General features: G+C 40.3%; 1 protein-coding gene and 1 pseudogene across 1 annotated transcript in view; both read right to left on the bottom strand.

The window, feature by feature from the left end:
• The window catches only part of LOC138007437 (cGMP-dependent protein kinase 1-like), a 26,334-nt gene extending 12,546 nt beyond the window's left edge, over positions 1 to 13,788 (bottom strand). Inside the window, exons 1-14 of the mRNA XM_068854333.1 lie at positions 13,653 to 13,788; positions 11,544 to 12,093; positions 9,681 to 9,847; positions 9,225 to 9,338; positions 6,946 to 7,051; positions 6,636 to 6,699; positions 5,802 to 5,879; positions 4,313 to 4,407; positions 3,564 to 3,632; positions 2,448 to 2,525; positions 2,021 to 2,156; positions 1,145 to 1,281; positions 857 to 946; positions 622 to 721 (exon numbers count right to left, since the gene is read on the bottom strand). Of these exons, the coding sequence (XP_068710434.1) occupies positions 622 to 721; positions 857 to 946; positions 1,145 to 1,281; positions 2,021 to 2,156; positions 2,448 to 2,525; positions 3,564 to 3,632; positions 4,313 to 4,407; positions 5,802 to 5,879; positions 6,636 to 6,699; positions 6,946 to 7,051; positions 9,225 to 9,338; positions 9,681 to 9,847; positions 11,544 to 11,977 (1,668 nt within the window). The 5' untranslated portion in view covers positions 11,978 to 12,093; positions 13,653 to 13,788. The remainder of the gene's footprint in view (positions 1 to 621; positions 722 to 856; positions 947 to 1,144; positions 1,282 to 2,020; positions 2,157 to 2,447; positions 2,526 to 3,563; positions 3,633 to 4,312; positions 4,408 to 5,801; positions 5,880 to 6,635; positions 6,700 to 6,945; positions 7,052 to 9,224; positions 9,339 to 9,680; positions 9,848 to 11,543; positions 12,094 to 13,652) is intronic.
• A 2,411-nt stretch (positions 13,789 to 16,199) lies between these two features.
• Positions 16,200 to 27,500, bottom strand: part of LOC138009102 (hypoxia-inducible factor 1-alpha inhibitor-like) — a 14,760-nt pseudogene continuing 3,459 nt past the window's right edge.

Raw genomic sequence — 27,500 nt, 5'->3', positions numbered from 1 at the left:
ACGAGAACGGCATCTCAAAATATAAATTCGCGATATATTCAGAATCGCTTCGTGACTATTTCAACTTTTTTAATATGACAAGGGTGTGGTAGCTCCTCAAAAATGACACTCGTCGGAACGGAACTTAATTCTAGGGGAGAAAATGAACATTTACCCTCAAGTGCTGACGTTCTTCATAAAACCTCAAATTTGACTATTTCACGTTGTTGTTTTGCTGACGACGGCAAAGAAATGGACAAAAGTGAAAAACGCACATGCAGGAAGTGCAAAGCTATTGTTTTTTCCCACTAAATTTGCAAATTTGTGACGTTCTTGTTGCCGTCGCCGTTGTCGTTGCTTAAGCTCCCTATTATCGCGACGGCGTGTGCCATGATTTGAATATCGTTCAGTCATATCATGCGAAGCCTCCACGAAATATCCACGCAACGCGCGAGGTAACTTTATCTGTGAGGAATGAATCTTGCTAAAATAACTTGAGACATATTATCTATGGAAAAGGGCATGTATCGGGGATGCCGTCTCTTCCCACTTTTTTTCTCTTGTTACTGATCAACCTCTGACCAGATAAAAAACCTGACCTGTTATGAAAAGCTACAAATTTAAGTTTTTCATTTACTCCACCTTCAAGTCACGATAAACAATTCCTCTTGAATGAAGATACTCCAAGGCTTCCACAACACAAGCCACGAAAAATCTAGCGGTGGAATCATCAAAACTTCCTCTGTAAATTAAAAATAGTGACATGGGTCAAGGACATTCTTGCATGGACAGAAAAAAGACGCGTTCTGTGATTTTAAGTCTTCAAAAACAAAGCATTATAAATTGCATGTGTTTGTATGCATATCTTTTCCCTCACCTGTCTCTTAAAATGGTCCAAAGTTCTCCACCCAGGCATACCTCTAGGAGCATATAAACGTACTTACGATCTTTAAAAGTCCGGTACAATCTATAAAACATCAATAGAATGGAAAGCCCGATTGCCTGATTGCTGAGAAATAAGTGGATTGATCGATTGACTGATTTAGTACTGGATGGTTGATTGATTGACAGACAGACAGGCTGACGAACTAAATAATTGATTGTTTTTGTTGGTTTGTTATTTTTTTCATGACAGTATCTTACGCAAGTTCGCAATAAATCTTACTTGCAAATGAAGGCAGAGTTTGCTTTAGCCATGATTTTTTTCTCAGAGTGGATATGTTCTTGTTGCCGCGTGTCGACAATGTGTTTCTTCTTTAAGCACTTCAAGGCATACGTTCTTTTGTCCTTTGCATTTTGGACCTGGATAAGAATGGGATGACATCACATTCTAAACTAAAAGGCAAAGACTGCATGAGATTCGCACTTTAAGCTAGTAGTACAACTCGATAGCGCAACCCAGACTCTTGCAAGTTGCAGGAGCCAGTGAATTTTTCCTGGGTGTTAAAAGATTGTAGAGTAAGGAAGCATAAAAATTGAAATGATGCCCGTTTGCTCATAGGTGAATGCATCTAACCAGACACAGTGAGCTTGACCTGTATTGTTACCCGTGACAAATGAATATGCTTTAAAGACAACTGCCTTTACTGGATTGTAATTATAAGTGAAGGCTTCTATAGGGATTTGAGTGCAATGAACGTCGAAGCTGGGAATGTAAATGAGCCATGCACACATGATATGCAAACCGATAGGGTCAGGTGGTTGAGCTTCACATCTATCGTTGTCGTCGTTTCAAACCTCGGCCGAACCAACACTCAAGGTTTTCAAATAAATAAGAAGAAAGTGTTGCCTTTGTAATGACATCTGAAAATGGCTACACTTTCAAGTAGTCTCAAATATGGACGATAAACCTTAAGCCCTCTCTCACGACCCTCAGTGTTCACGAAACTTCGGGGCGTTAACGAAATTAAACTGACATACTATTCACAACGGTATGCCGGAAGTCTCAGGTGTTATGATCTGTTCTCTACGGTATACAGTGGTTGCTTAGTTTAACAATGTAATCTGAGGATAAATAAAGATGTGGCAAAAAAATTCGCACCAATTCGACGCGCCCAAATCCTCCCATTCCTAGGGTGGCAATAACCTCCAAGTCATCCAGTGTCAGATCTTCAAACTGCTTGGACACTTTCGTTTCATTGTTGCGGCTACCATCCAGCTTGGTCGATGAGAGATAACTGTCAAAGAAATCAAAAGGACGTCTTTGTATCATGCACATGGATTTTATTAGTTACATAGGTTTCTTCCAAAAGTTTTTCTTAATCTTGCGTCGATTACTTTTAAAATGTGTAAGCAGTGGGATAGTTTTTCCGTAGACTATCCACCACAAAAGGGAAGGAGAGAGGAAGAGGGCCAGGTGAATGAGGACCGGAATGGGACATTCATGGTCACCATCTAATGAGCAAAGATTCCGTGAGAATTAATCTTCAAATTTACTTATCTCAAAGCAACACATTCAGTTCTGTTACCTCGTTGCTCCTCTTTCTAAATCCCCATAGTCTTTTTTCGTAAGCTCATCCAAGTTCCCAATAAGAGCCTTGAACGCACTGAAAAAGGTGACAGCAGTGAACAGATGAGCAATATAGTTATAAACCATTACTTTTGCAGAGTCGCTTACGAAAAAGGACTTTGGCTATATGCCAAATTTCGAGGCATCCTTTGTGATGTAGCTGAGGGACAGCATTTCTGCAGCTTTCAATGTGTAGGTTTAAACAACAAATGAATAAAGGGGGTAGTTTCTAAAGAAAGTGTGGTGCTGCGTCAGTGAGAAAGTAGTACACAAAAATTTGGTTTCCTCAACGAAATTGATAATGTAAATTTACTCCCCTACAGGGATTCTAAAAGCTGACGTTTCGAGCATTAGCCCTTCGTCGGAGCCCTTCGTCGTCTGGATTCGCTCTGACGAAGGGCTAACACTCGAAACGTCAGCTTTTAGAATCCCTGTACGGTGGTCAATTTACATTATCAACTCCGTTAATAAAACCAAATTTTTAGTTTTAAACAACCACTGTTCAAATCCACGTGTTTATTAATAACCCTTTCCCGCTCAAGATTGACACTTGTAAGTTTTGTCTAACGTCAGATGATTTACTTGTCAAAGGGGGCCTCCTCCGGCGGGAAAGGATTATGCAAAGACATTTATTAAAGAAGCCAACATCACTGAAAAGTACGATCGTCCGGGTGAGTGTAGTCCTGAGAAGGACTGTTTGAGATGACATTGACTGACGTTTCGACAACCTGAGCGGAAGTCATCTTCACTTGACTCTGAAGATGACTTCCGCTCAGGTTGTCGAAACGTCAGTCAATAGGGAGCTAACGCAACAGGACGGCTGGAAGACTCAGGACGGCAGAATGACGAAAAATGACGCGTAAGATTGGGAATGCACAGTCTCGCGCGACATTTTTTCGTCATTCTGGCGTCCTAAGTCTTCCAGCCGTCCTGTTGCGTAAGCTCCCTAATGTCATTTCAAACAGTCCTTCTCAGGACTACACTCACCCGGACGATCATAGTTTACTCAATTATGATATGACTCCTGGGTTGAACCCATTTACGATCAGTGAAAACAATTGCCGGAAAAACCTACGTCCTCTCGACCACGAGACATTCCACGCCGGGTGGCTCAGCGATTACGTTGGCCGTTCTGCGATCTTCACTGGAAAAAAAACAAACAAACAAAGAAAATTAAGACAAGCGGATGGACTTTGGAACAGTTTGCAGGCTGTCCTTTATTCCTCGTAGCGTAAACTGTTAAGGCCAAAGTCAGTTTGTGAAACTTTGACCGTTGGTGCAGGTTTAATTAACAAGGGACAATTTGTAACAGTGCTGATGACCATCACTAGTCTGAGACTCTCAGCTGTTGTTAATTGCAGAAGGCTTGACCCTTAACAGGTTAAAAGATCTTTCTGTGTGCACATGAATGTCTCGTTTAACTACACTTACTTTACATAGAATAACGAGCCATCTCGTTCTTTGGATCAATACGAAAATGATCGAAATTTCTATCTTCGTACATGCTCTTCGAGCAAAAAAAGGATAATCGCTTCCCTCACAACAAGGGAGTATGTCACCTGACCAATTTGTCCAACTCGACTCTACTCGAAACTTCAGCAGACCTGATTTACTTCCAGGATGAGAAACGTTCAACGTATATATTTATTAGAGTTACGCCATTCTAAGTTACATGCTGCTGAAGTTATCAAAAAGAGTACAGAATTATGAATCAGGGTACAGCCAACTTATCCATCAAATTTTGAAACTGCGCAACTCAAAGGGACTTTACCACACTTGGGCTTTACACGTTGTCAGCAATGAACAAGCGAATAAGCAATGTACCTTAAGAGCGCTTTCTCGCCAAAATAATCTCCTCGTTGAAGTCTCCGGATTTCTTGCGGTTCATCGTATCCGGTAACTTTTTGAGTAACGATCACCTGATGCAAAGCACAATCCAAAGTTACCTTGGATTAAGTTAATTTCTAGCAATTCAAAAGTGGCAAGAACAAGACTAGTATCTCTGTTTTCGCAATGAGCGAGGGAAACGCCTTAGCGCAACCGTACAAGGGTTGGTCGTTTTTGCATATAAGACGGACGGTTATCTATTGTCTGCGATGAACTTGGACGAGGAATTCGTCGCGCGTCTCTTTATGCGTCTTTTTACACGAGTCCTTGTGGCATGAGGTCGACAACAAGACTAATTTTGCAGACTATTATCTTGTAAAGTGTTTTGACGCGGACGAGTCACATTAACACTTGAAGCAATCGACGCTACAGAGATCATCACAGTAGTGAAGTGAGATACTTGTGCAGTTGCGAAAGAAGTCTGACAAAATCCAAACTAGTACGGGATTTGACCGTTCGATAGTGCTTTGGACTGCTCTACCAAGTAAGCTATCAATCAACTGGGAGTTGAACTTACACGTAACCAACTTACAAATATATTAACAGCTTTACATTAAAGTAGAGTGCAGCGGAATCGCACAGTCGTATGTTCATATTCCCGTTCAAGCCTTGCTACCTCATAAGTTACCGTCTTGTTTCACTTCGATTATCTCTCTAGCATGTGATTCAATCATCTCAACTCCACAGATGAAATTTCATATATTCCCTTTATCACCAAGCACCTGTTGATGTGCTCTAAAGGCGCTTTAGTTCCGCCTATAATTCGCGCTGTAAATGTCGCGGTCGTCTTTTTTACAAAAGGGATACACTTGCTTTTTTTTAAGTTATGCTACAGATGCGAACTGTTCGTGAAGAGTATTGAAGATTCTTTATCCCAGTGAGACATGTTCAATCTTTTTGCCCAAGAACGGGATAAAACTGAAGCGATGCCTTCATGGGGTTATTAATTAAGGGAGCTCTTGCTTTACAAACTGGACGCACTAAAATTCGTTGAAATAACTGTACTCCCCGAACAGATCTGTTTGATTTAGATACGTATGTTACAACCCAGCCGGATGTTTTATAGAGTAACTCGTTCTCAAAACGCCAGCGCCCGGGAAATTTAAAAGCCAAAACAAGCATCCTTGAAATTTGCCTATTTCGGATACAGACGCTTCGATTAGAAAAAGTTTGAACAATTTTTATGGTAAGTATTATGTTGAGTATTTTAAAAGTGTATTCTTGTTTTAGTGGAGGTTCCCTTTGAGAGAATTTCCTAACGTTGGATATTTTTATTAACTCAGTAAGTCTAGGAAAAAGCTCCTCAGTCATTATACTTAACTGCGTTTCCAAGGTTTTCTCTCTCGCTCTCTAGGGTAAGTTGGAACGTAACTCTGTGTTATTTGGATGTCAGTCACGGGTTAGTTGCAAAGACTGAGAAACATACCGATCCTTTATTGATAATGTAAAAGGTGTCTCCTCTCTCACCCTCGCGAATTACAAAGTCATCGCCGTGATAATATTCCTGAAAATTAAAAGGAAAAAGAAACTCAAACTGATGCATTATTCCTGTTATGGTTCTAGTAGCTTCAAGGGAATATGTGTGACCTGGAACCCTGCATTAGTGATGGAACTATGAACAGACAACTCCTATGGACAACTACTCTATCGATAAACTCGGAGTGCTTTCTTTCCAGCCCCATTACTCCACATTTCCTCTTTCGCGCTTCTTTTTCTCATTGACTGGGAAAATCAACGATGTCCCTGTCAACTATGCTATCGTCAGTCTCCTTACTAGCGCGGTTTTGTGCCCCACTGGAAGTGAAGATTCCGATTTTTTTAAAAAAGGAAAAGGACACGAAAGGGAAATCGGTATGGAATTTTTCTAATTATTCTTAACTCAACAAGCCACGATGTTTTGATTGAGTAAATAAAGAAAAATCTGTAATTCACACTTTAATCTCCCTAAGATTCTTTAAATATACAACCAACGCCAGAAATGCTATAATTAAATTATCAGTTCTGGGTTTTTTATCAGTTTTTGTTTTCAAGGAGTAAAATGATTGGCTACGCCCTCGTTTATCCCAGAAGAGCCACCGAATACAAACATTAGACGTCCTCACTTTATGTGCGTACATGTATCTGTACGAAAACTAAATTTTAACACTTTTCAATGAAGTTTTAAAATATCCTCATTCTGCCTACTATAAATAAAACATACATTTGAAGCAGTAAAAAAAAACCGGTTTTTGCACCAGTGAAATACGTAGTTTAGTATCACCTCTTCTAGCACATCTCCAAGTTTGGAAAATTCTTGGTCAGACAAGTTCTTCAAAAGTGGAACACTATAAGAAAAGATCATGAAAATGAGTGGAGAAAGAAGCGTCATCCTGAATGCAAAAGTTTTCTCCCAACGTGACCAAATGCAAGCCTTAAGATCTTTTAGCAAACTGTCTTTGAAAAATTTCAGGCTCGGTAAGCCCTAATTCCCAGCATTTCCGTATCTTCCTGGATGTCGCAGACATCTGGGCAACCGGTTGCCAAATACCATACAACCGAAAGTGACAAGTGTGACCTTCCCGCCTTCATACCTTTTTAGAAATGTGACATGAGCAGAATGTCTCATCATTCCAGTTCGCATCATGATCATCTGAAAAACACTCCGATCTATGATCCATAGTCTTGCACTATCCATTGCTAGATAAGAAATGAAATGATAGAGCATTTCCGTTAATACGGACCAAAGCACTCGTTCTTAATGTAGTAATAGCCGCTCGTCGTCGCTCTGCGTCACCTGGATGTGACGAAGAGGGAATAAGGACTACTGTAATCTCGTACCCAGATCTCCCACGGTCATGACAGAGTGAGATCTGGGTACGAGATTAGGACTACTTTTTTCGCAGTCCGCATTGTTCCTAATGACATAATTATCGACCAAGGAATTATATTTGTTCAAGTGCGAGACATTCCCTCCACTTTACCTTAATTGGTTTTACTTTTTTTAAAGTTAAAGTTTCTATAAAGCAACTTGAATAACGTATCGAGAATCATTTTAAGCCAATGGAAGTTAGCGCTACTCTTTGAGAAATACATGCAGTTTGTGTTAAGTTATCCTTTATCGTGACACAAGTATTTTTTCTCTCTATCAATAGTCGGGCGACGGAGCATGTCATTTTATCATCATTGCCCCTCTAGAAACGCACTGAGGAGAAGAGTAGCTGCTGGTCAACCGACAATTTTCTCTGACTGCGAAGAACAAATTAAAATTGGTACGCATGCAGAAATAATGTGAAAAGTAACCATTATTTTTTACCATTGTTGGTAAGTCAGTGTCGTAGTCAGTATGGGGCAAACCGAGGCACTTGCCTCAGACATTTTTTCGTGATTTTTTAAAAAAATAAAGTGTGATTGAAGTGTTGTCTTTAAACTGTTCTTATCATAAACACCTAAAATACCAACGAAGAGAATTTAACAATGGACATTGCCTCAGTGCTACGGCCCTGTAAGTTATTGCCACACTTGCCAAAGAAGAACGTGCGTTAAAGGCCGTTAGTAAAAGGTAAGGTAAAGTCTAATCTTGCACCCAGATCTCCCACGGTCATACGATAGGGAGATCTGGTAAAGTTCGATTTCGAGCATGCTCAGTGCCAGCGAGGCCCGAAATACGGGCTTTTCTATCACTGGGCATGTTCGCACTCTCTGTTGTGATTTTGGGTGATTTTGCGGAATAAACATGGATTTTGAGAGTATTCTTGAAGAGATTCTTTTGAATAGAGGACAAGGAAACCTTAAACTAACCCGAAACAGAAAGAAGGGCTACAGGCGATTGTTTTTGAACGGTCGAGATTGTTTAATTGTCGAAGCAACTGCAGAATCCCTGAAACGAGCGCTTAGGCTTAATCAATAAACAAGTGTTATTTTCTTCACACGATCTCGTGCAAAGTGTAGTTAGCCAAACCGTAAATTGAAAGCTAAAATGTTTAAGAGTGCTGAGACCTAGTCACTGCAACGAGCGCTATTTTTTTGACACGATCTCGTGAAAAAATGTAGTTAATCTAACCGTAACATTCACAATTGATCACTACTTAATTCGCGAGTCACTCTTTAAGAAGGGGAAATACTGTTTTGAATAAATTACATACTTCAACTTGAAATTATTAGTTTCTGCGTACCTCGTAGAGTACGTTGGGCTTTCGTCGGTACCATTTACACAAACGTCGCAAATTTTAAAAATGATTTTCCTCAACTGTAAAGCTTTTCCGGCGTCGGCAAAAAACAAAACTTTCCTCCGCACAACTGGCATTTATTGAAAACAGCACATGAGCTTGCGAAAACCAAACCTTCACTAAGTGCCCCGCAAAATAAGCCAATTGGAGGGTAGATTGCTTTGCCGCAACCATTTCTTTAGTAGCCAATGAAAAATGGTGTACTGTCGAACTTTACCAGATCTCACATTTCCAGTGACAGAGTGAGATCTGGGTACGAGATTAGGTAAAGTCTGCATACGAGCCAAGTGGCCTATCAGGCCGGAGTTTATCCCGGTTTCCATGGCATGAAGCGACTAGGAGTATCTCTACTCCCCCCTGGATGGGATGCCAGTCCATCGCAGGGTTACCTCCAGCATTTCGGCGGTACTCATTTATACACCTGGGTGGAGAGAGGCACAGTGAGTAAAGTGTCTTGCCCAAGAACACAACACAATGTTCCCGGCCAGGACCCGAACCCGGACCATTCGCTCCGGAGTCGAGCACGCTAACCATGAGGCCACCGCGCCTCCCAAAGGCCGTTAGTACCGGGATAATATTGCTTCACAACTGAAATAAAAATGCCGGCCAGTAGGCAAAGTGACGTACACTTTTTCATGTCGCACCTTTCACTGTTGCTGTCCGCTTACAGTTATACAGGATGGCTAGTTCACCAAACACAGTTCCTCCACTCATTTCGCCTAAGAATTCACCATCTTTAGTCACTTCGAGCCGACCCTCTAGAAGACCAAAAATAGAAACGATGTCATATTAAACTTGTTGACTCCGGATTAAATTAAAAATGGCCTCCTAGAATGTCTTAAACACTGAATGATGGCCACCAAAAATCCACTGGAGAACTTTCCGCGTCTCTTCTTGCAGTTTCTTTGTCTTTGCTTATTAAAAGCCCTTTCTTCGAATACCATAGCCTCATCGCGCACTATCCCATAGCTCAAGTCTTTTCAAGGTCTTTTTGCACAACGATCGCATGAAAATCCGAGATTCACTTCATGACGAAAGTATTCTCGCTTTCAGTCTCTGTTAAGGATCTCTTACAGTTTATCATAACTTATTAGAAATACCTGCAATAACATACAGTGCGTGGCCAATATCTCCTTCCTGGACGATGATATCAGACATAAAGTAGTTCTTGGGATACATGCAGTCAACAATCTCTCGGACTTGAGCAGAGTCCAAATTCTTCAGAAATTCGTTTTCGTTGATCGCGTCCTTTATTAGTTCTTTCGATCTGCGAATAGGAAATCACTAGGTTTTCAACGTAACTTCCGAAAACCGCAATTGTCTTTCTTCATTTTCTGGTTTTTCATTTCCTTTTAACGTCATCACCATCATCATCATCATTATCGTCATTATTGAATAACTTATTATTATTATTATTATTATTATTATTATTGTTGTTGTTGTTGTTGTTGTTATTATTATTATAATTATCATTAACTATTATCAAAACTGACCAGAAGGCGAATAAGAAAGTCTCTGCAGAAATCATGTGAAGTCTCTCAAGTCGCCGCACCCCAAGTTTCTGGGCTAGTCGCTCTGGTCAAGTAGGTTTAGGCAGCACGTGCACGCATCCCATTTTTGACAAGGAGAAGGTCAAAATCGAGCCTTCAGTACGAAAATCAATATGGCGTCTAAACTGTTCCAAGCAACGGCTTACGCATACTCAATAGAGAATCTACACGATTTCATTCTCGTCGAGTTGAGAAAGGCTCTGCTGGCAGAGTGGGTAACAGATGTTACAACCACAAGTGGACGAGTTACTGTTCTCCCTGTGAGGGCTTTCGCGGTTATAATGGGTAGTAAGACACTAACCAGGTCTTCAAGCACTTTTTCGGTGTTTTTCCCGGGCTTAGTGTTGCTGGACGACAGCTTATATTGCGCGCTTTCCTTGTTGGCAGCTTATCAGCAAATTTGTTGTTCGGTTAAACTGGAGAAAGGTTTTTTCAAAGAGCTAAGATCTCCGATAATTAGTAGTTTCTCAAAGCAATCTAGTTAATAAAGGAATTCTCGTTTAGTCAGTTGCAATTTCTTAAAAAAAAAAAAAAAGAAAAAGAAAAATAACAGCATTCGTTTACCTTTCTCATTAACAATGAAATGTCCTTAACCGCACTAGTTTCTCGACAAAATTCAGAGGCTATCAGTTATGGCCGCTATAAGTCATCTTTTGTTTATTGGCAGCAGACAATAAAACAGGAAATTGGTGACATTATTGTCTTCCGTCAAGTGAATTTACAAAGGCAAAAATAGGTTTGTTGTCAATACTAATACTCCTAGTAATACTCCTGCGCCAGCATCCTTCTGTGTTCTTCAGTGACGGGTTGTATGCTGAGGGCCAGGGACAACAGCTCACAGTCTCAACCGCAGCAAGAGGGTCTTGTTTAGGCACGTTCTTATTTATTTTCACTTATTTTTTTCCAATTTTTTTCCTTCGAAAGGTTAAATCAAAATTTAAAATCTTGCATCAAGTGCATAGTTTGGTCACCAAGGTGGCCAATTAAAGAGATACCGCGGGTACAAGTACGTTTCACTCATCCAGTCGTTAATTAAAAGAAATACCAAGTGCTGAGAGAAACCACTTTGAAATAAAGGAGTTATTTTGGTCACAAAAGAAAGGATTCGTGATCGACTCTATTATTTTACAACGGCTACGATTTGTCAGGTTGAGAACAATGGACCAGCAATATTAATTGAGATATGACTGAAAATATCATGAATTTGACAAGGTTGTCCGACAGGCTTGGCGTTACGCTTCATATTCAGTTATTTTTCTGCCTTATAATTACCCTTGTTCAACGTTTTCTGTGAAAATTAAAAAAAAAATGCTGCCTGAAGTAAAAACTAGGTGAGGAGCAAATACCCAAAGAAAAGGAATTTCATGGGTGAATGGTTCAGACTCGTGGACAACAAAGAAAACAAACACTAACCTAAAGTCTTTTGGATGGCGTTCCAGCTCTTTCTTCGATTCTTCTTGTGCTTTTGAGCTGCTTTCCCCACTTACGGCCATTCTTTTCTCCTTTCTGCTTGACAACATGTCTTTTGTAGCCAACTTTGAGTTGCTAACTGCCATTCCCCGATCTTCTTGAATCGTGGAAAGGATACTGCTTTTGTGAGCGGTTTGCTGAACGACACATTTCAACTCATGAATTTCTTTCCTTAGCTTTGCTAACTCCATATCTTTCTCATCAATAATCCGTTGCTTGTATTGTAACTCAGCATTTGTGTGCTGCAGGAAGTCGTCTTTTTCTCTAAGTTCGCGCCTGAGTTGATTACTTCCCCAGTTAGCAATAACTTGATGTGGTATTTTACCATTTGGCTCTTCGCTACCACGAGAACGGTTCAAACTCGAGGAACTCCCCATTTTTACTCAATCAATTTACCTCTTTCTTTAACCCACATACGATCCTCTCTCTTCATGGATAGGTACTCTTTCCCAAGTCATTTTAGAGCCATCTCGCTGCTCTCTGAATTCCTTGCCTTTATCATTCAAATAAGGAATTAGTTTAGTGACAGCGCTTGGCAGACGAGAGATCAATTTCAGCACTAAGTTAAGTGCCACTCAAAATAAATGCCGGCCACAGTTAACTGTAGTGGTTTGTAAATTTTTCACAAACAGTAACTTTAACATCCCAGCATTGTCTACATGTACTGAACAAACAAAATGTTCGAAGTCCATCTTTAATATTCAGTGCCAAATCACCGATGATTAAAAACGTTGGCCTATACCGATTTCAGTTTGACTTGCCCCAATGTCAACAGATGATATCACAAAAATGTTTGGACTATCCAGAAGACAATTAAGTGGCCCTAAAAAAGTATAGGTGAAGGAACCAGGCCCGTTCTGACCACTCGTGGAATTTGATCCTGATAGTCTGTGGTTCAACTTTTCAGCTAGTTTGCTTCCTGTTCTGTTCGTTTCATTGGTTCCTAAAACCCCCCTGTAATGAGTTTGGTTTGGCTTGGTTTGCAGTTATACTTAATAAAATGAAGATTTCATAATGCCCGTGTTTATTTTCGGGAACTCTCTACCAAATGGCCACTACGGTTAATAAGTGTTATTATTATATGATTAGCTTCGTAAGCGGGAAAGATGAACCAAATCAGTCGCTGTGATTGGCTACGCGGGTGGGCAGTAAAGCTCCATCGTGCCGGCTCGGGATTTCTCACTTGATCCCGCAAGATCAAAGATCATTTATCTTGGTGTTTTATCCCATATAATAAATCCTTTATTGACCAAGCTTGTTGGGTTAAGATGGCTGGATATTGGCCAAGTTCTTTTTATGCGTGTCTATGGACCGAGACGAAGTCGAGGTCCATAAACACGCAAAAAAAGAACGAATAACCAATATATGAGCAAGATGGTACTGAACGCATGTTGCGTCGTTAGTGATGACCAGGCTTAGCAATTCCGAGTCTGCGAGGATGGTTGCTCGGTAAAGTTCCCACACTCAAAGATAGAAGTCTCTCACAATGACAGTTGCAGCTTAAACAGAGATCAGAAAGGGAAAAAAAACTGCCCAAAAGAGCACCGATATTGCACCCGTCCTCAGAAACACGCGTGCATGGTTGATTGACAAATAATCCGCGAAACTCAGACATGTTCAATTTCCGGTTTATTCGCTACCGCATTCACAAGCAAATTCCATCTGGTTTTGAATTCTACGTAGCGTTTGATACGAACGGAATTCAGATACAAACCTAAAGGGCAGCGGAAGAGGCTTAAAAACGTCCTTAATTGCGAGAAATAGTTTTCAGTAATGTTCTCGTTAAAACAAGGTTGTGTGCACGAGTTCTGGCACCGTAAGAATTTCCCCAAAATGACATTCTACACTGTAGTGTGTGGTGGAATGAGATTCTATCAAAAAGTTTTAAATCATTAATGTGATTCACGCTTGTGGTCATTACAATGTTAAATAAATGGGCACTCGGCAAGGCTGGATGCTGCTTCGCCAAAAGCATTGTACAGATAGCCTTATTTTGCGCCAGAGGAAAGAGATTGCCGCGCTCGCAAGGAAAGTGTCAACACAAAGACGAACCTGAAATCGGCTTCCAGATGCCCCTTTCCAGAAAAAAGCTGAAGTCAATCCGTAGAGTGAAAGGGGAGAGAAACTTGCCTTGATTGTTCGCTCGGTCGGGTGTGCGACTGAAAGATAATACTGTTGTGACCCCAATCATTTCCGTTTCATGACTGCAATTGGTTTCACCTTTGTTGTCTCTCTAAAATTATCAATATATTGCCAGAGTTCTCCACTTTTCGCAGAACAGTAGCCTTGCTGAGGGTGACCATGTCTTAATGTTTCACTCCTTTTCGTTCAAATAATTATTTCATCGTAGACTTCGCCTTTAGTAAGTGCCAGAGCCACAGTCACCCCAAGCTCAGTGTGAGGGAATATGTGCCGAATCTAATGCAAATGAGCGAAAATAATAGATTGTTTCATTTGCATTAGATTCAACATTTGTAAAATGCGACGTTTAAAACGGGCCTAACCTTATTGCAATTGTGGGTCGCTTCCTTCCTGTGAGGTTTTTTTTCCAGATTCGTCGCGAACTGAGCCACTCTCAGTTCCTCGGTTGTCAACCGTCGGTCATACTGATAAAATACAAAGGCTGAACGCAAGCGCCCCAAGCTCAGTGTGAGGGAAAGCCAACAAAAATATAAGAATTTATATAGGGATCCCGATAAAAGACCTCAAAGAAGATAATTTTACGGAAAAATTGTTAATTAAAAAGCCTAACCTTAGTGCCATTGTGAGAGGCGGGGTGGCCTCATGGTTAGTGTTCTCGACTCCGGATTGAGTGGTCCGGGTTCGGGTCCTGGCCGGGGACATTGTGTTGTGTTCTTGGGCAAGACACTTTACTCTCACGGTGCCTCTCTCCACCCAGGTGTATGAATGGGTACCAGCGAAATGCTGGGGGTAACCCTGCGATGGACTGGCATCCCATCCGGGGGGGAGTAGAAATACTCCTAGTCGCTTCATGCCATGGAAACCGGAATTAGCTCCAGCCTGATGGGCCACTTGAGACTTTACCCTTACCTACCTTCTTCCTGTGTGGTTTTTTTTTTTTCAGATTCGACGCGAATTGAGCCATTATCAGTTTCTCGTTTGTCAACGGTTATAGTAAAATACCATGCAAGGCTGAACATCAGGGGCACCCAACGTAAATTTTCGGAAAATATCTGTTTGGTAGACGATTTGAGATCTAGAATTTTCGGCTCATTTGTTGTAAAATTCCTTGCTTGCTTGCCTGTCCTAAGATTTTCGAACATCTAAAACATGGTATAATTGCCCATTTTTAACCGATTTTTACCCTAAAAAGGTCGCCTAGAGTTTTCGGGAGCCTTTTTTCTGGCTGAAATTTTCGAAAAGGAAAGTTTTGATACCTATAATTTTCGGATCACTGGACTTTCAGCTAGGGAATCTGAACAGATGAAAAATTCTTAGGGGATAAAAATATGCCTATATCTACCGTTTAAATACTAAAATAAGTTTAACAATGCTATGTTTAAGTGGTTTTGAACTATATTCTCGTTGGGTGCCCCTGGAACATTGAATTCTCTGGAGACCACCAAATTGAGTCAAATTTCCGGGTTAAATGTTCCCAAGGCTACAAATCCACCGTAGAATTCGAGGGCAAAGGTTTTTCTTTCGTTTCAATCCGCTAGCCGCGCAATCGAAGCCCTGCCAGCGACTTCAAATCGATAAAACGATGGAAAGGATCCTCTTTCACTTTGAACACCACACAGCGACAGTTGAGTTCGGTTTGGTAACGAGCCTTTGTTTGGGAACGTCGTCAGGGACCACAAAGACAAACAAAGACTCATTACCAAGCCACAAACGAAGAATCGTTTTCAGATTCAGTGCACATTCAGAACCGGATCCAGTGCACTTCAGTGGTTATTGGTAACAAAACTACTCATTATTTGTTGGTCTTCATTGATGCAAAGGCGTCTTTTAGTGTTTTGAAGTTTGACTAAAATAGCGTGACGCTGCCCCTTTAACCCTTTAAGCCCCGAGGGGTTCCCCATTGACGAGTAAAATCGTCTGGCGTTAGACAGAGTAAAATTTATAAGTGCCATTTGGCACTATCGGGGCTGAAAGGGTTAAACGGGGACATAGTTTTTTCACGCTGTTAGCTTAACCCTTTAAGCCCCGAGGGGTTCCCCATTGACGAGTAAAATCGTCTGGCGTTAGACAGAGTAAAATTTATAAGTGCCATTTGGCACTATCGGGGCTGAAAGGGTTAAGGATCAATTTATCACCCATGTTATTAATCATGCAATTAATCTTAGTTAACACTGTCCCACTTAGATTAATAAATAATGAAGAGTGAAATGTAGCAAACGATTCATGGTACTGTTCCAACTAGACATTAACCATACATTGAATATAACATGGAAGTTCAAATTTGCGCCCAAGAAGTTTAAATGAGAACCGACAGTTTCGAGTGTACTCCCTGTTCATCAGTGGTCTCCTGATGAACAGGAAGTACCCTCGAAACGTTTGGTTCTCATTTAAACATCTTGGGCGCAAATTTGAACTTTCATTTTCTATTCATCTGAATTATTGCGCAGCACAGTTTCTTGGAATTTTTATTAACAATACATTAACAATTGTGAGTTGTCAAAATAGCATTGTTTCCTCGATACCACTTTTTCAAATTAATGAAATACTGCCTTCTGTAACGCTAACTGGATTTATTAAAAACTGGATCATTGGATAATGCAATTCGAGAGTTTTCATTGGCTAAGCCATCATGGGTTATGAGCCATTGTACCATGATCTACAAACACGGCAAGCGTATGCGTGATTTTTTGGGCCTTTTTATTTTTATTGTAGTCTAGTTTTCTATATTTTGGGCGCGTTTTTAATAAAACAATTATTCCACTCGCGAAAAAAAAGAACTATTTGGATTATTAACAATAATTACATCTTTTTTCCCTTAGCAACCTTATTCATGTAAAAGCGATATGTTGAGACAAGACAATCATTTCAGCCGCTGTTTCGGGAAAGGAGGCCGCGCTCCTCGGCGATCTCGGAAGGAAGACCAGACGGAAATTAATCTTAGGGCGCTTTCCATTTGACAGAACTGACCGGCCAGACCAGGAAATTTGGAGGCACTTACTCTACAACGCCTTCAAATTAACACTCTTAGAGGATGATACACACGCCTCCGGAAGAATGCGAGGGATTCTCATGAAAGTGTTCCTTCAAGCCGGCCAGATATGACAAAAGGAAAGCGCCCTTAGATGCTATACTCAGTGCCAAAGCAGCGTCTTGCAGAACTTGTGACACCCGAGCAAAGATTAATGGCCTACCACGCGCTTCCTGCAACAATATGTCAAAGTATCCGATCTGGTTTTCGGAAGGTAAATAGTTTCAATTCACGTAATGCTCTTTACGCGCAAGCCCCGGTTCACTAGAAACGAAATTCATCATCTCCTCTTTTTACTAGGTTTGCACGTATTTCATGTAATACCAAACATTGACAATACTTTGCAAATAAAAATTTATGTTCAGTCTTGGCAAGAGGTTCGCCCTATTATATAAGTATAAAAATAATGGGGCCTTCGTTTAAATTAAAAGTACTCTGGCCTCCAAGATACATTGTATTACCACTCCACGGTATGCGCGCCAATTGGGAGACTGCTTGCAGTCCCTTGTGAGTCAGTCGAACCGCCCGCTTTAGTCAGTCAAGCAAGCGAACCGAGGCGAGAATGGTGATAGAGCGAGATAGCAGTCTTCGCCAACTACGACCATGAAATGTGAGGCTCCGAACGAATGGCTTCAACACCCGTTCGGTTTTGTTGAACAATGTCGAAAGATGTTGACTGCTGCGGCGGACAAACAGCAATATTTGCTACAACAAAGCTTCACGAAAAGCCCGGTATATTCAGTCGAAGGCTGCAGACGCGGTTGTTGCTATGGATACGGAGCTGTATTCGCAGCCCATCTAACGGGGATAGTTCAGACTGTACCTACCAAACGTTCAAAAGATATGTGTCAAATTAAGATTAACCTTAAAGAGTCAGCACTTACCATGTTTTTTTTTCTCTCTTAAATAGTACAGCACCTAACGGTTCTCGATAAAATTGTCGTTTTTTCCTTGGACATGTCAGATTATTTATCTTTCAATCGGGCAAATTTAAAAAGCCTAATGTGAATTCTATCAAAAGAAATTAATTGGTTCACTGAAATTTATGAAAGGTTTCATCACTGTTCATTTCAGTTGCAGGAACAGAATCGTTGAACAGAGTGGTTGACAGATCGTCGATCTCGGAGCGGGGAAGGAAGGGGAGGGGCATGTCCTCAACATGTATCTTCTTTCTCATTGGTGTTTTCTGTGTAGCGCCCATTCACCATACAATTTAAGAGGGGACCAATCTGGAAAACAAAAAGCCAAAACGGAAATGGGTAAGAAATAATTACTGATAAAGTCGTACGATTATTTAGTAAAGAGGAAGACAGACTTTGAAAAACTACGGAAAAAAGGTATCCGTGAGATTGTTTACATTAAAAGTGTGAAACTAACTCGACGAATTCCCGAGGTGTTTTTGTCCGTCAGGAAATGCCAGCAACCATTTTCTTTATCTAAAATGCATGAATATTTCGAAAAGCAAGAGCATAAATTTTTTTCATGATACGAATTCCGGGTGACATTTCAAGAAAGACAACTCCAGTTCAATTGGCAAAGTTTTTCGGCATACAGCAGGGGACACAAGGGAGAGGCGTTGGCTTAGTTTGAGAGCACTCACCATCCAACAATGTGGCCCGAGTTTGCTCAACATCATAAATAGGTTGAGCTTGCTGGTTTTCTACCCTGCTCCGAGAGGATTTTCTGCCGACATACTCCTGTTTTCCCCTCTTGTCTAAACCAACACTGACTTGATTCCCCGAAATTTCACTTGATTTTATTATCATTATCATTATCATTATAGTTATCGTCATCGTTACCATTACCGTCATCGTTATAGTTACCATTATTACCGTTATCGTTATCATTATGACTATTAGACGTCAGGGTCGTTTTGTCCTTGAGTCCTTCAATTATCCATTTCAAAACACCACTAACGCCCTCCTTTAATAAAAATCACACGAACATCACTGACAATGGATCAGAGGGTTTACAGTCTCGGCTTCTATTAAAGCCAGAGGTCAGAGGTTAATCCATTTGCTGCACAACTTGTTGAGAGAGTGCTCCTTTTCTTAGTAAGGGACTCAGCAGACCTATTCACAGGTTCTTACACTTTATTGGTTTGGGAATCTGTCCAAGAAGCTGAACTTCTGGCATCTAGTAAAAAGGTACCTGTAGGTATAGGATAATCCTTAATTAAGTATCTGGTAAACTTCTGATCAGTGTTACCTCATGAGGATCTCCAAGTGCTTCACCCAACATTCTCTCTATGTTTCTCATAACTGCGACCTTTTGCTGTGGAGTTAATGGGTGTGTAATCTGGCTTGGGGTTGGTCCTGCCTAAATATTGATTAACAAAAATAGTTAACCAGCAGAAAAATTGGCTCTGTTTTAAGATAATCACATAACTTAAGGTGGCTCAACCTGTTTCAACAATTATTCAACAGCAATGTTATGGTATGGTATGAAACAACAATAACTGCGTAACAAGATGCACGTATGTGACATAATAAATTACTGTGCCAAAAAAAAAAATCTAAAAACGCCCTATGTTTTGTGCTTAACCGCTTATATCTCAAGCACAAACTTGGTGACCCCGATTTTTTATTGCTGAAAAGTGATCCGCAGGCTACGATGAAACTCTGCAAAGTTTAAAAAAGATTATCTGGAGCAGATTCAGTGCCGCCTTAAAATTCTCTAATTGTGAAGGTGGCTTTACACGTTCGTTTTTGAGATATATGCCTTTAAAGACAAAATATAGGGTGTTTTTTGATGGCTCTTTTGTTGCCATAGTAACAGTTAGATAGATTCAATCCTCCCAAATAGTACAGTTTTGTTGAAAGTGTTAAAACTGGTTTGAGCCCCCTTAAAATCTATCATGATAGCTTTCAAAGTTAAGGATGACTGGAAACCAAAGCAAGTAAAAGTAATTATTCACGTTGCTTTTTGAAGAGTCGGGAATCCCCTGAAAAGGAAAGGTCAAAAACAATCATCTTAAAGTAGGAAAGAGAAGAAATTACGCCAACTGCAAAATGTCATCATTCAGAATTAATATTAAATAATGAAACACCCAGGCAAGTACTCTGACCACAGTACCAACCAAATCCCTTAATCCGCCCTAAATCCCCAAATCCCCAAATCCCCCTAAATCCCCTTTCCCTCCTAAGAGTGGCACTTATAGATTGCCAGATGGTTTTACTCGTCAATGGGGGACTCTTCAGGGGTGAAAGGGTTTATAATAGACACTGACCTTGAACCAGAAATTTACAGATGTGGTGATTCCACCATTCATTGTTGACTCCACATGATGCCACCTAATGTAACAACAGTAATCAAAACATTATCACAGCTTGAACACACACACAAACACACACACGCACGCAAACATGAAGGTAAGGATGTTACAGTTATTCCTAAAACTGCCCAAACTCAACTGGCACACAATTACAAATATAAATGGGTTTAATTGACCAAGTGTGAGGTCAAGATGGCTGGATATTGGCCAAGTTGTTTTTTTGCAATTTTTCGTCTCGGCCCATAAACTCGCAAAAAAAGAATTAGGTCAATATCCAGCCATCTCGACCGAACAAGCTTGGTCAATAAAGGACTTTTTGTATGGGCTAAAACACCAGAAAATGATCTTTTATCTTGTGGGAGAACGCAAGAAACCCCTGGCAGGCAAGATTAGCTCCATCTTGCCCACTCGGGTAGCCAATCACAGCACAGGATTTGGTTCATCTTGCCCGCTCACGGGGCTAGTCATATAATAAAATATCATACAGATAGAGTAAGTGAAGAATACTTCAACAGCTTTTATATTGAGATCTATGTTTTTCTTTCATGTGCAAGTATTCTTTTCTTTTCATTTTTTACTTTTGGATGTCCAATCCACAATGATTGGCTGAGATGGAAGGCATTTTTTCTTAATCATAAGGGCACTTTTGGTAATCAAGAGGGCGTGATTACTTGATCTGGATTTAAAAGTTGCTTATCCAGAGCAAGTGAAGTTACAGGATTGAGGAAAATCTTCTTCCAAATTCTGAATAAACTGCTTTTTGACCACATTTAAATACATTTTAGCACTACATGTATTTCTTTGAAAAGCAATGATTTATTGAATTGAACTTTAACCGAATGAAAGCGTATTAAATTGACTCCATTTGTCACGGCATTCAATGGGCTTCCCTTAATAATTTTGCCCTTAATGTGATGAACATCATCATCACAATGTGCCCTTGTGTGAATTACCGGGGGTAAGGATTAATGCCTGTCACTTGTATTTTCAAAGTTTTCTGAATAATCTTGTAGCAATTTTGTGAAAAAAAGCATGGAATTAATTTTAAATTGCCCTCAGGCCCATACACCATGCAATCAAATGTACTTATCAAAATACTGCATGCCTTACCAGTACATAGGAATGTACAGTACATCCCCAGGGCCAACTATTACTTCAAATCCTTTTATGTCTTTGAGCTTTGGAAACCTCTCAAAGTCTGGGTCATCAAAATCCACCTGAACAGTAAAAGCATAGAGCAGCCTTTTAATTCAATGGGAATGGATGATCTCTTGCATACTCTACCACGCATTTTGCATTTTAATATATAATTCTATTCTTTATGAGCTCGACAGTTCCGAAGACACAATAATAATTACTTACAAGTTAAATATCACATCAATGACAATTTGACCTACTAACAGCCAGAGGGCTGAATGGTGAACATTTGAGTACAATGCAAAAAGCAAAGAAATTGCAGATAATGGAAAGCAAGGATGACCAACAAGCCACCAAGATTTCCAGAGATGATTTAAGTACGGTACTGATTGGGAAGCCAATCAACTAACATCACCCATCACGCTTGACTTACATAAAGCTCTTCTTAATCAGTGACAATGGTAAATACATGTATTAAATACATGTATTAACTATATAATTATATAGGTATGCAAGCTACTTTTGATGGAGTTATAACTCAGTTGTTCCAGAAATGTGAAGCAACTGAGAAAATTTACTAAAATGCACCTGTGGACAAAAAATGAAACAGAGAGTTTGTCACTGGTTCCCATTTTAAACATGCTTAGAAAGTTGGAGAGATAATTTTATATATGTTATTTGCCAGTTGAGTGGTCTGCATAGTGAAAAATGGTGACTCACAGTTTTTCACTACACGGACTGACCCTACTAGTAAATAACTTTTTTTTCCCTCTCTCTCTCTGAAATCACTTAACTTGTAATAATTGTTGACCCCCATACAGGTTGTGTACCACTTGATAGCGAATGTAGTAAACAACTTAGTAATTGAATGTTCAAAGAGAAATATTTTCATTTGAATTATCTTTCCAACGCCTCTTGTCTAATAAAAATTTGTTTTGAACCTAACTCTGGCATGTAAATGGCTAAGTGTCAAAAAATAATAATAATCAACTTTATTCACAATTCAAGTTTATTTACAAAATACGATTGATAAAATTAATATATGAAATTTCATAAAAATTTAAAATACAAAAGCATTTAGCTTGAAAAATTGGCCAAAAACTTTACGTGCCCGCTGTGGCGACATTCATTTTACAGTCTAAGGAGTGTTCTATCTTGCTGTGAAAAGGCCTTCGTGAACCTCTCACTCATGCATGTACTGATCTTAGAAGTTCGAGAGAGATTTGTGTCCTGAGCCATGCGATAACTGTGTTATATGGCTCAGTGTCCTTCTGAGCTATTTTATCTGCAAGATGCTTCAGGAAACGCTGACACTCATTTCCCATTTCGTCACTGGTTCCAAACACTAAAGGTGTGACTGAACCCATCTCTATATCTAGCACCCACTGCTGGTACAGTGTACTTGCGTTTCTTCTCGTCCTCTTGCTCCTTAAATACATCTTGTTCTGGTAACACTTGCAGTTGATGTGCGTAGCTCTTACATCAAAAAATGCCATACTGTAACTCCTCTTGACCAGAAACCTCCTGCGGGCCTTGATGTCTAATCTTGCTTCAGAGCTTGTGACAGCACTTCTCAAATGTTGCCGCTCGTTGTCGAGGGGTTGAACGTGTGGTTCGATTTCCACAATGTTGCAGACCTTATTGATGAATCCCATTAATAAATCACGGACACCATCATGTCTCTGCACTACAAAGCCCCCCTTTTAACATGACAAGGCATGGCCTACAGTAAATTTATCCCCACACACCCATAGCCTTGGTAGATCGACTAGAGGCAAACTATACCATAGGAGTAGGCAGTCTCTGAACTCCTGCTTATTCAGGAATAGGCCCTGATGATAGATGCATTGACTGAATACCATGGCATCGCTAGGGGATTCCCCTGTGTAGTGCCTTCTTGTGAAATGATTTAACCTCCACTGCAGATAAACAGTCTAGATGGGCTTCTATAGGTGTTCAAGGCATAGAGTGCCATTTCTGTGCATGTGATGTGGAAATTGTGCAAAGCCGCTGATCTTTTCATTCGGTTAAAGGCATTATTGCATCGATCAACAGAATCCCATCTGTTCCTTCTTCTTCAAACACTTGGCTCATTACAGGTATTGCGGCCTCCGCTCCTGCATTATGACCAGCACAAACGTGTAGGGGACCCACCGCTTCTTTTATTCCTCCTTTTAGAAACTGCTGACCGTTTTTCCCACTACTCTCCTCAGCACTTCTCCAAAACCAATTGGTCTGATTCCAGGGTTCTTGTTGAGCGGGATGAGCCTGCAAGATGTAAAGGCTTCGAGTAAAGATGGATGTTACGATTTCTTAAGCATATTTCTTGTGAACACTGCTATCCGTTCTCTTAAGATTTTACCCTTGGTCTTAGAGCACAGGATTCTCCTATAAAGCTCCGAGTCAATTCCCGATGGCCCTGCTGAGCCCTTGGTTCTGCTTGCTGAGTTGTAAATCATTTCTTCATCTATGAGATCATACACGGTTGGTGGAACATAATCAACTGGGCCGCGGAACAAACTCTCCTCTGCAATATCAGCCGCCTCTGGTTGCTTGTCATGTAGGTGTAGCCTTCGCAGGAAATCTGGTGATAGGTCGAGCAGGCCAGACGAGCTCTCGTTATCTAGGAGTTTCATTACAGCTGATTATTTTCCTTGCAGAACCAGCTTTGAAAAAGCTTTGGAAATGTCCGCAGCCGTCCTAGCTTTCACACAAATGTCCCCTGTATAAACCTCACTTCTTCTTCGAAAATTCTTCTTCCCCTTCTTTCGAAAGAAAGAGCTAATCAATGCTCTATTGCTGTGCTGTGTTCCTTGCTTTTAGAAACAGTGGATGGTTTTTGCAGGATCAAAGTTGGGATCACCATGAATGCTCTCAAAGCAACAGACTTCAAATCAGAATCTGCATTGAACTGCTTAATCCAGAAAGTTAATTCTTCGATGAAACTCTTCCCTGCACGGCCAGATGGTACATTGAGTATACTTCTCCTGTAGTGGACGATTTCGTTGTAAACACCATTGACAATGAATTATTACAGAGGCTCGCATGTTTTGTTCTTTATTTCAGAAGGAAACGCCTCATAAAGGGGCAGATTTGGTTTGATTTTGCTTTGATCTGTGACTATTGTACTAGGCAGTCCCGTGGGAGAAGGTGTTCAACCACTCTCGATTGTTACTGGTTTATGCAAACACCAGTTAATGGAATTAGCATTTTCAAACTGCTGTTGTGGGCTATTTTTTTTAATGTTTCGAATTAGTCAGCTTGAATATTATTTCCTCTGCCTCCTTCTCTACTATATCATCGACCTGTTCGCACCCTCGAAAAAAAGTCCTACTATTCCGTGTATATAAGTTCTACTCTTGCTCCATTTTCTCCAATCTCGAGGCTTGATCCCATAAATTCTGGCTTTTTAGCCCCAAGTATCCATAACCCTTATCTACACATAAATCCGCCATTACTTCGACATAACCCTTCTTCCTCCCGGTAGTGTTTTGTGGAGGGTCTACAGACGATATCAGATCCTTCGCTTTTCTCGTGCATTCCACAAGATCACTATTCATATTATGCTCTGTCCATTTCACTTTAGCCTGTTTCCTCAACATATCTTGCAATGTTCCTTTTTACAACCAGCTCACTATCATCGATATTGGTTACAAGGTTTTTAGTTTCGTTTGCTTGTTTAACTTTCCATCCAAATTTGTACTGATGTGTTGCAATTGTCTAATAAATGATCCAATGGATACGTATTGAAGGTTAAACGGTTAAAAAGGATAAGAAGAAGAAAATGGTATTTAAAAATAGCGGAGTAAGCCATGATGCGTCCATTCACCTCCAATCCAGTCCCATAAAACTGGGAAATGGAAATGGAAATTTAGGGCCAAGGACAAATTAAACCTCTTAGAGCGTTACCAGGGCCATGGCCAATCTTGTTCCCAGAGTCATTGCTCCCTTGACCTGGGGTGGGGAAGAGAGACTCTGGTCAAATCATTTCCCGCCATTTTACTCAAAATCGTGATTTCTTCAGGATTTTTATCTGTATGAGGTTGAAGATGATCTAGCAATAAATATTTTTAGAACTTACTAGTTGCGTTAAATTCTTTGTTTTTGAAAATACAGCATTTTGAATTTCCGAATTGTCATTTGCGTGACATCTGTTTTGATTGCAAAGAATGATGTGTCTTGTTATGATGCTCTGCAGTTTAAACGTTTCAAGTGCAATTTATTATGTTTATACTCACGTGTACTGTCTTGCGAGAGAAAAGTACATGTAAGCCCTTCCTGGAAAGGTGAACTCCAGTGGTTTTTGTTGCTTTCTAGTTGCCTCCCCTCATGCTAGACTGCTCGCAGTCCCTTTTGACTTAGTCGAACTGCCCGCTTTGGTCACGCAAGCGAGCTGAGGGGAGAATGGTGATAGGGAGACCCTATATCTCTCTTTATCGTTATTCTTTCCTCAGCTGACCAAAGTGGGTCATTCGACTACTCAGAAGGGATTGTGAGCAGTCTACCCTCACGGATGCGCAGCTATTCCAGAGCCTCCCATGCCTGTTCTGCTGGACAAGGGTAATGGAGGCTCTGGGAACGAGATTGAGCCGTGGAAAAATAAATAGTATGACCTCAAGTCAGTTCTTGTTTAGTTGATAAAGCACCAGCTGACAGTTCCAGTTCTCAAATCACAAAGCCCATTGTTTCACTGTACAAATCTCATACAGTTAACCACTGTGACTGAACTGTTTATATTAAACTGCCCCTGGCTCACAAGTCTTCTGTTCCTAAAGTCATGTATACACAAAATCCATGAAACTCTTAGTACTTGCACTGGTCTGTCATGGGCATCAGATGATGGAAAGTGAAAGAGTGACATAAACAATCCAAAGCAATTTCTTACCTGGCTTTGTCTATCACAAGGATGGTACAATGGAAACGGGTAAAGACATTGAAACTGGTTGGGATGAAACAAAAGAACTCTCTTGAATCCAGTTAATTGTCTAAAGAAATTTTGCTGTTCATCATAATGAACTGGCGTAATGTCCCCCTGGGTAAACCAATAAGAAGGAGATTTGAAGTCAGTGAGCCCCAGTTCATTTTTCTTTGCATTTCTGTTAGCCACTTCCACTTGAATTCAAGAAAATCTTTTACTATATTTTTCCCCACAGTATCATCGAGCATCTGCTGCAAGTATAATCTTGTGCCTGATGCTTCTATATCTCTAATTCTTGAACAGAATTCATCAAATTTCATCTGAATTCTTTGAGTTGGTGGAATAAAGTTAGGCCACTGCTTTGCCCTTTTGTCATCGTAATACATGAACTTGGAAGTTTTCGAAGTATAAACTGAAAAAGACCCCGAACCAAGATTTTCCTTGAGGTAGTCTAAGTCCCACTTTAGTGCTGATGATATTACACCTGAGTTTGTTAACAAAATTGGTTCCTGCAAAAAATAAACAACATCAACAAACAACAATAAACAAACTTTCCCTGGTTTGATTTCCTTGTTTGGAAATGCCGAGATACATTCTAAGAAAAAGCAAGAACAATGTTTACGTTCAATTAGAATACATGCAATCATTTTCCCTCTCCTACAATGACTGGTTACTGTGCAATCATTATTTCTTGTGTATGGCAAGAGACAATCACATTTTCTTCCTGCCCAGAATACATGTACAGTCATTATCCATTTTAAAAAACTTTGCCAGGCTGCCATTTACAGGATACTTTCATGATGGCCTTGGGTTTTCAAAAGCAACATTGCATGTTCTGATAAATCACTAAAATCCAGAAGATATGTATTATTAAACTAATTGAGCTATGACTACTACATGTAAATACAAGTCTATAACGAACTCACAAAACGACCAGGTCCCAACTGGCTTGATAGTTCAATTAACAGAGCACCACAGCAATATCACAGAGGTCTGATGGGTTTAAAGTCAATGCATGTTCAAGCTACTATTGCTTTCAGTAAGTTTTGCAGTTGGTGGCTGGGAAAGTAAAGTAGACGGCTGTGGAATCCAGAGTGCTGAAGGCTTAAGCCTCAAGAGGGTCTAGGGGCATGCTCCCCCAGAAATGTTTGAAATCTACAAGCTTATAAATGCCATTTCCAGCATTTCCCAAAAGATGTTTCCCTCTAAAAAGGCAATGGAAATTAATTAAGCAATAAAAAACAACAATTATTAGAGCGGTTTTCAAATGAGTGTCGTAAAACCAAAACCAAAGTGATGACTTTGGCCAATCAAAAAGGACAGCTCTAGACAATCCACTGAAACAACCAAAACTCGAAGTAACTGCAGCTGACACAAAAGCGCGGGAGTACATGTACATGT

This window comes from Montipora foliosa, chromosome 6, assembly GCF_036669935.1.
Source record: "Montipora foliosa isolate CH-2021 chromosome 6, ASM3666993v2, whole genome shotgun sequence".
Taxonomy (NCBI): Eukaryota; Metazoa; Cnidaria; class Anthozoa; order Scleractinia; family Acroporidae; genus Montipora; species Montipora foliosa.
This window is presented reverse-complemented; position numbering and strand designations above follow the sequence as displayed.